The 12,258-nt window shown below is 43.1% G+C and overlaps 1 protein-coding gene across 1 annotated transcript in view; it reads right to left on the minus strand.

Annotated features, from left to right (window-relative positions):
• unc13b (unc-13 homolog B) overlaps window positions 1-12,258 on the minus strand; it is a 404,018-nt gene that overhangs the window by 75,284 nt on the left and 316,476 nt on the right. Inside the window, exons 28-29 of the mRNA XM_033037251.1 lie at window positions 1,672-1,694; window positions 1,296-1,336 (exon numbers count right to left, since the gene is read on the minus strand). Coding sequence (XP_032893142.1) covers window positions 1,296-1,336; window positions 1,672-1,694 — 64 coding nt within the window. The remainder of the gene's footprint in view (window positions 1-1,295; window positions 1,337-1,671; window positions 1,695-12,258) is intronic.

Consider the following 12,258-nt stretch of genomic DNA (forward strand, 5'->3'; position numbering starts at 1 on the left):
CCATGAGGTGTGTGTGATTGTGTTTTACTTATGTTTGGATTTTTGAGTGATAATTATATCGTTTGAAGTGGAGGGATGGTCTGTGAGATTCTGCATATAGCATGACGTGTGGCAACTTGCGTTTTAATTTTGATTTATATACGTCAAAACACATGAAGTGTGTGCAAAGGTTGTTACTTTTGTGTTAAATTGGTTCTGGAAGAATGTTGAATTAATCCTATGGAACAGATGGAATAGGATGTGACTGAATGATTCTCTTCCCCTGTGAAATAAATTTGCAGTATCTTTTTTAAGAGGCAGTATCTCTTTTAGAAGTTGTGTGAGGGGGGTCCCTCCAACCCATTCATTTTTTATTCTTTAGACTATGTGTCAGAAGCTTTCAATGTGGAAATTAACTGTTTATTCTTCGTTTTACGGTGTGAACATGCAGTTTGGTTTTATCTTATCTGCGTTTTATCTTGGTTTTGTTTCTTTTCCTATATCTTTTGAATTGATTTCAAAGAGAGACCCAAATCCCCACTGGCCATGTGGAATGCAGGTTAAAGTGTTAGAAAAATGAGTGTCTCTATGCCGGATAAGAGAGGCCAACATTCCAGAAAGAAATTGGCATTTGGGAAAATTGGGATTTGTGAATATTTATACTGGAAATGTGAAATTGGAATTTTAGGAAATTGATTTGAACAATATAAGTAAGCTTAAACATTGTTCTTCTTGACAACAATGTATTTCCAAAAGGTTAAAAGGTATTGTTCAAGACTTTGAATTACTAATATTCCGTTTTTGAGTTATTGTGGGAACATTTGTTTTAATCACAATGTTTGTCTTGTAAAATGCAAATGGACAACCAGGTTTCCTGTCTCCAAGAATGCAAATGTATAATATGCTTGAAGTTCAGCATGTGTCTGCTGAAATCAAAATGAGAGTCCATGCAACACCGTGCTAGTCGATTACGTCAGACCCTATCCTATGAAAAGGGGATTGGAAGGAACTCATTAGGGAAGGCAAACAGTCGAGAGAGAAAGCTTGCATTTGATGTAAAAACTAATGCCTCCTTTATGAGTGATGGAAAATATTATAGACAATAGACAATAGGTGCAGGAGTAGGCAATTCGGCCCTTCGAGCCAGCACCGCCATTCAATGTGATCATGGCTGATCATCCCCAATCAGTACCCCGTTCCTGCCTTCTCCCCATATCCCCTGACTCTGCTATTTTTAAGAGCCCTATCTAGCTCTCTCTTGAAAGCATCCAGAGAATCTGCCTCCACCGCCCTCTGAGGCAGAGAATACCACAGACTCATCACTCTCTGTGAGAAAAAGTGTTGCCTCATCTCCGCTCTAAATGGCTTACTCCTTATTCTTAAACTGTGGCCCCTGGTTCTGGACTCCCCCAACATCGGGAACATGTTTCCTGCCTCTAGCGTGTCCAAACCCTTAACAATCTTATATGTTTCAATGAGATACCCTCTCATCCTTCTAAACTCCAGAGTGTACAAGGCCAGCTGCTCCATTCTCTCAGCATATGACAGTCCCGCCATCCCGGGAATTAACCTTGTAAACCTACGCTGCACTCCCTCAATAGCAAGAATGTCCTTCCTCAAATTAGGGGACCAAAACTGCACACAATACTCCAGGTGTGGTCTCATTAGGGCTCTGTACAACTGCAGAAGGACCTCTTTGCTCCTATATTCAATTCCTCTTGTTATAAAGGCCAACATGCCATTCGCTTTCTTCACTGCCTGCTGTACCTGCATGGTTACTTTCATAGACTGATGAACAAGGACCCCCAGATCCCGTTGTACTTCCCCTTTTCCCAACTTGACGCCATTTAGATAGTAATCTGCCTTCCTGTTTTTGCTACCAAAGTAGATAACCTCACATTTATCCGCATTAAACTTCATCTGCCATGCACCTGCCCACTCCCCCAATCTGTCCAAGTCACCCTGCATTCTCATAGCATCCTCCTCACAGTTCACACTGCCACCCAGCTTTGTGTCATCTGCAAATTTGCTAATGTTACTTTGAATCCCTTCATCCAAATCATTGATGTATATTGTAATTAGCTGCGGTCCCAGCACCGAGCCTTGCGGTACCCCACTAGTCACTGCCTGCCATTCTGAAAGGGACCCATTAATCCCTACTCTTTGTTTCCTGTCTGCCAACCACTTCTCTATCCATTTTACATTACGTCAAGACTGCTAAATAATATGAGAAGAATGGCTGGAAATGTACTCTACCTGATCATAATGTCGTCCAGTATCTCAGAAAACAGATCAGAATCGACGACAAGTTATTCTGACCATCAAATGGCCATTTGATAACAACAAACTTTGTTATGCTATGAAATTACTCGGATGAGACTCCCCCAACATCTGGAACATTTTTCCTGCATTTAGCATATCCAATCCCTTAAGAATTTTATATGTTTCTATAAGATCCAACCAAGTAAAGTTAACTTAGGCATCTTTACTCAGAGAGTGGTAGCTGTGTGGAATGAGCTTCCAGTGAAGGTGGTGGAGGCAGGTTCGTTTTTATCATTTAAAAATAAATTGGATAGTTATATGGATGGGAAAGGAATGGAGGGTTATGGTCTGAGCGCAGGTATATGGGACTAGGGGAGATTATGTGTTCGGCACGGACTAGAGGGGTCGAGATGGCCTGTTTCCGTGCTGTAATTGTTATATGGTTATATGGTTATATGGAAATAGATAGCTTTAGGAGGTGTTTAGACCACAACGCATGGCGAATTAGAGTAAAGATAAACACAGAATGATGTAAACCAGGCTAAGGGCAATAAAACTAATCATGTGATTAGACGGGGCTTTTTATTACTCATTTGTCAGGCAAATAAGAGGATGTTTTTTTTTAATAAATTAAGAGTAAACAGAAAGTTGAAGGTTACTCTAAGAAAGCGAAAACAAGGATGAATGGTTACAAAGAAACATTGATAACATGAATTATTTCAAAAATGTAATATCCGCATGTAACCATTGAAGCACAGAATATAGCGTGTAGGAAGGAATTTCAGATGATGGATTACACCGAATATAAGAGGCTGTGGGTGCTGTGAATCTTTGAAACACATTAGGTTCTCTCAGAGTGCTTCCCAGTACATACTGCCACAGGTCACCTCTGCTTAAAAAATGATTCATCAGTGAATTTGCCAGAATTGGCAGTTTCTGAATAAACAAACTTGTTAGAGATACTCGCCATGCTCCATGAGATGCACTTTGGGCCTGCCAGATTTGTGCCATAATTAAGAGGGCAAATGGGTTTCACATGAAAGCCAGATTCAGGTTATGATTAGATACACAATTCCTTCTTTGAATACTGTTGGGTTGTAAGCTACCCAAGTGGAATACGAGTTGCTGGTCCTCTAGTTTGCATGTGGCCTCAGTCTGGCAGTGAAAGAGGCCCACGGCAGTAAGGTCAATAGTTTAGTTTAGTTTATTATTGTCATGTGTTGCGGGGTACAGTGAAAAACTTTTGTTTGTGCGCTACCAGTCAAGACTATATATGATTACAATCAAGCCATCGACAGTGCACAGATAAAGAATACAACATTTAGTGCAAGATAGAGTTTGATAAAGTCTGATTAATGTTAATTCAAATGTCTGCAGTGATAGATGGGAGGTCAGGACAGCACTCTAGCTGATGAAAGGACCGTTCAGGAAGAGGAATTAAAATGGTTAGCGACCGGGAGATCCAGCAAGCTTTGGTAGACTGAGCACAAGTGTTCAGCAAAACAGTCGCTTAGTCTATACTTGGTCTCACAGATGTAAAGGAGGCAACATCGGGAACACCAGATACAGTAGGTGCGGTTCGCGGAGGTGCACATGAACCTCTGTCTCACCGAGAAGGACTGCTCGGGTCAACAGATAGATGTGAGGGTGGAGCTCCTGATGTTGTAGGGGAAAGAGTGAGGATGATTTGGGTGGAAAGGTATGAATGAACCAAGGAGCTGCGGAGGGAGTGGTCTCTGTGGAAGGCTGAAGGAATGGGGATGGGGATGGGGATGTGTGGATGTGACTGGTGGTGGGATAGCGTTGAAGATGGCAAAAATGTCAGTGGATGCAAACGCATCCTACACCTCATTCTCCAACAATTTTAGGTAACTAACCAAAAACATACCTCTCCCCACATTTTTCCCCTCTCTTCCCTGTGTCCCACCTGGATGCATACCTCAAATTTGCTTTCGCCCCATTCCCTTCCACTTATTCTTTCCTCTGACTTCTGATATCAGCTCTTCTATCCTTATCTAACACTTTTTGTCTTTTCATCTTTGTCCAACCATCTGCCATAAAAAACCCTCCCTCACATGTATCCACCTATCACCAGTGGTCCTGGCCCCATCTCTCCTCCAGCTTTCTTCCCCCACTACAATCAGTCTGAAGAAGAGTGCAAAAATGAAACATCAGCTATCCATGTTCTCTAGAGATGCTCTCTGACCCGCTGTTTTACTCCAGTACTTAGTGTCTTTTTCTGTGTTGTGCTACTGCAAGTAAGAATTTTATTGTTCCATTGCCGGTACATATGACAATTAAACACTCTTGACTATTGAAATATATATTGAGATTTATCGAAATAAACAAGTTAGAATTCAAACTATCTTATAAAGAAAGCAAAGACCTTTACAGAATCAGGCTAAACAGTATTCACTAACAATACTGAGAGTACCGGATGAATGCTAAGTATTTACCAGTGCCAACAAATAAGATTGAGACCATCTGTCACTGTCACTTCCTTTAGCTCACCAAGTGCAATCTTCCCCCAAGGCTTTGCACTCACTCAGAATTTATCACGCAGTAATTCAATTGCACAATGCATGTTTTTAAAGAGCTCTGAAATACACGAGGAGTGCCATGTGCAATGTCCACTTGTTGCCTCTTGTGACAGCTTGGACACATATTAGAAAGCAGGTTTTAAATGTTGGGAAATGTAATACAGTACATCAGCTTTATGTAAACAGATTATTAATCTCTTGTTGATTTGTTAGCGAGTCATCCACAGGAGATAAGAATATAGAAACAAGCTTTCATGGGAAGTGTGAGCTAGCAGTGAGCTCCAACTTTTCATTCACTGCTGCATATAATGGGCCCTTTGGTGCTCTTCCCACTGTATCTCCACCAGAGGAGGAACACAAAAGACAATTAAAACTTTCTAGACGTGTCTGAAATGGAAGGGCCCAAGGGCTAATCCCACAAAGACATTCTGGGATCTACATATCTCCACTGAACATTTAACAAGCAATGCATATTTTATTTCATTCTTCACATTTAAATTATAATGTTTCATTTTTAGTTGTCTACTGTATATAATGTTGTTACTTGCGAGCAAAGCACCAAGGCAAATTCCTTATATGTACACATATTTGGCTAATAAAAATGTATTCAATAGACAATAGACAATAGGTGCAGGAGTAGGCCATTCGGCCCTTCGAGCCAGCACTACCATTCAATGTGATCATGGCTGATCGTCCCCAATCAGTACCCCGTTCCTGCCTTCTCCCCATATCCCCTGACTGCTATATTTCTAGCTCTCTCTTGAAAGCATCCAGAGAACCTGCCTCCACCGCCCTCTGAGGCAGAGAATTCCACAAACTCACCACTCTCTGTGAGAAAAAGTATTTCCTCGTCTCCGTTCTAAATGGCTAACTCCTTATTCTTAAACTGTGGGCCCTGGTTCTGGACTCCCTCAACATCGGGAACATGTTTCCTGCCTCTAGCGTGTCCAAACCCTTAACAATCTTATATGTTTCAATGAGATATCCTCTTATCCTTCTAAACTCCAGAGTGTACAAGCCCAGCTGCTCCATTCTCTCAGCATATGACAGTCCTGCCATCCTGGGAATTAACCTTGTAAACCTACGCTGCACTCCCTCAATAGCAAGAATGTCCTTCCTCAAATTAGGGAGCCAAAACTGTACACAATGCTCCAGATGTGGTCTCACTAAGGCTCTGTACAATTGCAGAAGGACCTCTTTGCTCCTATATTCGATTCCTATTGTTATAAAGACCAACATGCCATTCGCTTTCTTCACTGCCTGCTGTACCTGCATGCTTACTTTCATGGACTGATGTACAAGGACCCCTTTTTCTTGTTAGTTCCCCTTTTTCCAACTTGACGCCATTTAGATAGTAATCTGCCTCCTGTTTTTGCTACCAAAGTGGATAACCTCACATTTATCCGCATTAAACTTCATCTGCCATGCATCTGCCCAGTCCCCCAACCTGTCCAAGTCATCCTGCGCTCTTATAGCATCCTCCTCACAGTTCGCACTGCCACCCAGCTTTGTGTCATCTGCAAATTTGCTAATGTTACTTTGAATCCCTTCATCCAAATCATACAATATATTATAAATTTCTGCGGTCCCAGCACCGTGCCTTGTGGTACCCCGCTAGTCACTGCCTGCCATTCTGAAAGGGACCCGTTAATCCCTACCTTTGTTTCCTGTCTGCCAACCACTTCTATATCCATGTCAGCACTCTACCCCCAATACCATGTGCCCTAATTTTGCCCACTAATCTCCTATGTGGGACCTTATCAAATGCTTTCTGAAAGTACAGGTACACTACATACACTGGCTCTCCCTCGTCCATTTTCCTAGTTACATCTTCAAAAAATTCCAGATTAGTCAAGCATGATTTCCCCTTCGTAAATCCATGCTGACTCGGACCGATCCTGTTACTGCTATCCAAATGTTCGGCTACGCCATCGTTTATAATTAACTCCAGCATCTTCCCCACCACCATCAGTTTTTGTCAGTGCAATTAATAAAAACAGAATAAATACATACAACTTTAAAATTAACATATCTAAAATAGACCTAAAATTGAACTAAAAACAGACATTAAGACCGAACAGTGACTTTACCTTGACAGGTGTCTAGCTGTCAAAGTTTGGGCGAGGTTAGATGTGTGGGTGTATGATATAAGGGGAGGGGACACAGTCCATTAACCATTTTTATTGCCTGTGGGAAGAAGCTGTGGAGCATCCTGCTGGTTCTGCAGCTGATGCTCCTGTACCTCTTCCCAGATAGCAGAATGGGGAAGATGTGGTGTGATGGGTCATAAGGGTCCTTAATAATGGAGATGGCTCTGCTGATGCTCCGCTTCTGATAGATCTCAAACAGGAAAGGGAGTTGAGCACCAATGATCCCACTGGCTGTCTTCACTATCCTGTTTAGCTGTTCGTAAGCCTTGCAGCTCCCAAACCAGGAAGTGATGCCGGAGGTTAGTATGCCCTCGATGGTGCACCTGTAGAAGGTCATTAGGTGAACAGTGGGGAGACCTGCTTTTCTGAGTCTCCGGAGGGGGTGGAGCCGCTGCTGAGCTCTTTTGATGACTGCTGTGGTGTTGGTCGTTGAGGTCAGGTCGTCCGCCAGGTGAACTCCCAGGAACTTCACGCTGCTAACCCTCTTCACAGCAGCACCATCAATAAGCAGAGGAGTGTGATGGTGTTTGCCAGCCCTCCTGAAATCAATCACCATCTCCTTCGTCTTTTCCACGTTGTGGGTTAGGTTGTGAGATCTGCACCACTCTGTAAGCAGCTCCACCTCCATCCTGTACGCCGACTCATTGTTGTCACTGCTGAGACCCACCACTGTTGTGTCATCAGCGAACATATTGATATAATTGTTGCTGAGTCTGGCAGTCCAGTCATGAGTAAGCAGACTGAACAGCAGGGGGCTTAGGACACAGCCTTGGGGTGAGCCAGTGCTCACTGCGATGGTACTTGATGTACGGCTGCCCACCCTGACTGTCTGCTGCCGCTGCGTCAAAAATTTAAGGACCCAGTTGCAGGTGCCAGTGTCCACCTTCAACAGATTCAGCTTTTCCACCAGCTGCTGTGGGATGATTGTGTTAAAAGCTGAGCTGAAGTCTATGAAGAAGATCCTGGCATAGGTATTCTTCTGATCGAGATGTGATAGAGCGAGGTTGAGTGTTGTAGAGACTGCGTCCTCTGTGGACCGGTTGGTTCTGTAAGCAAACTGTAGTGGCTCCAGGTTGGCAGGGAGACAGTTTTTGATGTGCTGCATGACCAGCCGCTCAAAACACTTCATTAATATGGGTGTGAGAGCCACTGGACGAAAGTCATTGAGACAGACTGGGTTGGGCTTCTTCAGGATGGGAACGACGAAGGCATCGTATTGTCCCCGTATTGTCTTTTTGGTTATCTTCTGTTATTCTTTAAACATTACCCAATCCTCTTGCTCATCTTTGCTACGTTGTACTTCTTCGCTTTAATTTTTATACTGTCCCTGACGCCCTTGACAGCCACGGTCGTCCTTTTCTCCCCTTGGAATCTTTCTTCCTCCTGGGAATGAGCTGGATCCTGCACCTTCTGTATTATTCCAAGAAACACCTGCCATTTTTGTTCCACTGTCATCCCTGCTAGTGTATCTTTCCAGTCAACTTTGGCCAGCTCCTCCCTCATGGCCCCATAGTCCCCTTTATTCCACTGCAACACTGAGACCTCTGATCTACCCTTTTCCCTCTCCAATTGTAGATTAAACCTGACCATGTTATGGTCACTGCCTCCTAATGGCTCATTAACCTCGAGGTCCTTTATCAAATCCGGTTCATTACATAACAGTTTAGTTTGTACGGAATTTTAACGTTCCCCCCTTGACCACGTGGGTTTTCACTGGGTGTTCTGGTTTCCTCACACACTCCAAAGACGTACAGGTTTGTGGATTAATTGGCTTGGTATAAATGTAAAATTGTTCCTAGTATGTGTAGCTAGTGTTAATGTGCAGGGATCCATGGTTGGCGCAGACTCGGTGGGCTGAAGAGTCTGAATCCGTGCTGTAGCTCTAAACTAAACTAAACATAACAATTCAATTCAATTCATACGGTTGTGACAGAGCTCAACCTGGACTGCTCTTCTTTAAAGCACAATGTCATTTGTTACCCTTCATCTTCAGCAATTGCTTTTAGTTTCTTTTCTTTATATGGTTACCTTTAAGGAACTTCCCCACACCAAACCTTTACTCTTGGCTTCCTCCCCTTGGCAATTCCATGCAGACATGGGGTTGGGTTCCTCAGAAGCTAATAAAATCTAGCAACACTTCTTTACATTCTCTTCTCAACCTCTGCCTGCCCAACTGACATCTGGTATATTTTCTCCAGTTAATTAGTCGAAAGACTGAAACCTCTTTCCAGTTCCTGCCTTTAACCTTGAATGGAGCTTCTGACCTCTACTGATCTCCATCATCAGGACTTGCACCTCTTTATATTGTTCACCTTAGCGATTTATCTGCTGCAGATTGACTCAATCATTTTGTCACCATTAGACCACTATTCGCTTATTTCAAATGATCTCTGGATCACTCAGATATTTCACCATCCATAAACTTCAGGATATCCAGAATTCTCCTAGTCTTTTCCTTACTCATAACACATTCAGTTCATTCTTCACCCCATGCTTACAGATCTAAAGAAACCCATGTGACCAACGTAGGTTATTCCTGATTAATGAAAAAACTCAGTTCATCATAGCGCAATAATGAATTTTGTTATATATTTGCTTAGCCTCTCCCTTGACAAATGTAATTTACAGGTTTCTGTTTTTTTGTCCTGTGTAAATTATCCTCGAGGAAGTACATGCCAAATCAGAACATGCAGATATTCTTAGGTACACACAATTGCTGGGGAAACTCAGCGGGTGCAGCAGCATCTATGGAGCGAAGGAAATAGGCGACGTTTCGGGCCGAAACCCTTCTTCAGACTGATGGGGGGTGGGGAAAGAAAGAAGGAAAAAGGGAGGAGGAGGAGGAGCCCAGGGGGGGGGGGTGGGGGGGGGGGTAGGAGACAGCTAGAGGGTGAAGGAAGGGGAGGAGACAGCACAGGCTAGCCAAATTGGGGGAATTCAATGTTGATGCCATAAGGACGCAAGGACCCCAGACGGAATATGAGGTGCTGTTCCTCCAATTTCCGCTGTTGCTCACTCTGGCAATGGAGGAGACCCAGGACAGAGAGGTCGGATTGGGAATGGGAGGGGGAGTTGAAGTGCTGAGCCACCGGGAGGTCAGGTAGGTTATTGCGGACTGAGCGGAGGTGTTCGGCGAAACGGTCGCCCAACCTACGCTTGGTCTCACCGATGTAAATCAGCTGACATCTAGAGCAGCGGATGCAGTAGATGAGGTTGGAGGAGATACAGGTGAACCTTTGTCGCACCTGGAACGACTGCTTGGGACCTTGAATGGAGTCGAGGGGGGAGGTGAAGGGACAGGTGTTGCATTTCTTGCGGTTGCAACGGAAAGTGCCCGGGGAGGGGGTGGTACGGGAGGGAAGGGAAGAATTGACAAGGGAGTTGCGGAGGGAGCGGTCTTTGCGGAAGGCAGACATGGGGGGAGATGGGAAGATGTAGCGAGTGGTGGGGTCACGTTGGAGGTGGCGGAAATGGCGGAGGATTATGTGTTGTATTTGCCGGCTGGTGGGGTGAAAGGTGAGGACCAGAGGGACTCTGCCCTTGTTGCGTGTGCGGGGATGGGGAGAGAGAGCAGTGTTACGGGGTATGGATGAGACCCTGGTGTGAGCCTCATCTATGGTGGCGGAGGGGAATCCCCGTTCCCTGAAGAACGAGGACATTTCCGATGCAGATATTCTTTCTTCATTAAGCACCAATGTTAAGTACTAGGCATTGAATCACAAATACCACACTATACACTGACACAATTCCCACAATATCTTTCTTCTCTAAATTATACTTAATTCTTCTCTTTAAGCACAAGTTTGTACTGGAAAATAATTGCACAGCTATCACCAAATATGAGGACTATACTTTAACTGTTTATTTTTCTTCTTTCTTGTTAACTTTTCTCTTCTCTTTAAAGCAATGATGATGTTGTGGAGCGCATTCATCTGAACTGGATTCCCCCCCCAGTGCCTTGCCGCTAATCACATATAGTTAGGCAGTGATTTAAACACTAACCTCCGCACAAGTGGGAGAAAGTTAAGCAAGAGATCTAAAAGCAATATAACATACAGAATATGTTCCCAACACACCATGGAATTGTGCAGTCTGAATGTCCAAATGTGCTTCCTGATATGCGTTTACCAGAAAATACCAGAAAATTAATGGTTCACAAGAGCATTGGATCGTCTGATATCAGTTTTTAATTTCCAAGATCGAATTTGACTTCCTGTGGGAGTTTTAATTTCCTTTGTGATAAGGTCTATAGTAACTCTGATGTTAAAGCATAATCTGATATTGCTCAGTCATTTCACTGTAACGATACATTAAATCATTATCTTATATAATTAATTTTTTATAAACATTTTATTTGCGATGCAATTTATAACTGCAACAACAATATATTACTTAAAACACTAAGCAGTGGAAATCAATTAATTTTATTACAAAAGCCTATGCAACAGATTCTAAATAACAAACTGAAGCCAGTTTAGTTTAGTGATACAGTGTGGAAACAGGCCATTCGGCCCACTGAGTCCACACCGACCAGCCATACCCGCACATTAACACTGCCCTACACACACGAGGGATAATTTACATTCATTCCAAGCCAATTAACCTACAAAACTGTACGTCTTTGGAGTGTGGGAGGAAACCGGAGATCTTGGAGAAAACCCACACGATCACGGGGTTTCTTTGAGGCCGAGGGGTGAACCTATTGAGGTGTACAGGATTATGAAGGGCATGGATGGATATGGTGAGCATTAACACTATTTTCCCAGTGTACAGGAATCATAATCTAGAAGGCACAGGCTAAAGTCAGATCGGAGAGATATAATAGGGAGTTCATGGGCAGCTTTTTCACACACAGAGGGTACCTGTATCTGGAATGAGCTACCAGAAGAAGCTATAGAAGCAGATACATTTATGACTTTTATAAGACAATTATAGACAGCTATATTGATAAAAAGGGATTAGATGGATGAATGCAGGCAAATTGGACTAGCCTAATATGCTAATTTGGTCAGCAGAGACAAGATTGGCTGAAGAGTCTGTTTCTGGGCTGTACAGTTCTATGACTCTACGATACCACAACATCACTACTACAACCTGACCACTATATCTAAACTGTATTTTTTACAAATGGAAAATGGAATAAAAATGCATACAGTGATAATATAATTACCGAGCCCCTTCAAATGAAAAATACCAGCCTAAAACATCCATGTCGCAAATTATATGCCAACAGTTCAAATGACAAGGAGTGAAGTGAAATAAATGCTTACGATTAATAAATAATTTTTAAAAGTTCTACAGTGCCCTCCATAATGTTTGGGACAAGA

Source organism: Amblyraja radiata, chromosome 1, assembly GCF_010909765.2.
Source record: "Amblyraja radiata isolate CabotCenter1 chromosome 1, sAmbRad1.1.pri, whole genome shotgun sequence".
NCBI lineage: Eukaryota > Metazoa > Chordata > Chondrichthyes > Rajiformes > Rajidae > Amblyraja > Amblyraja radiata.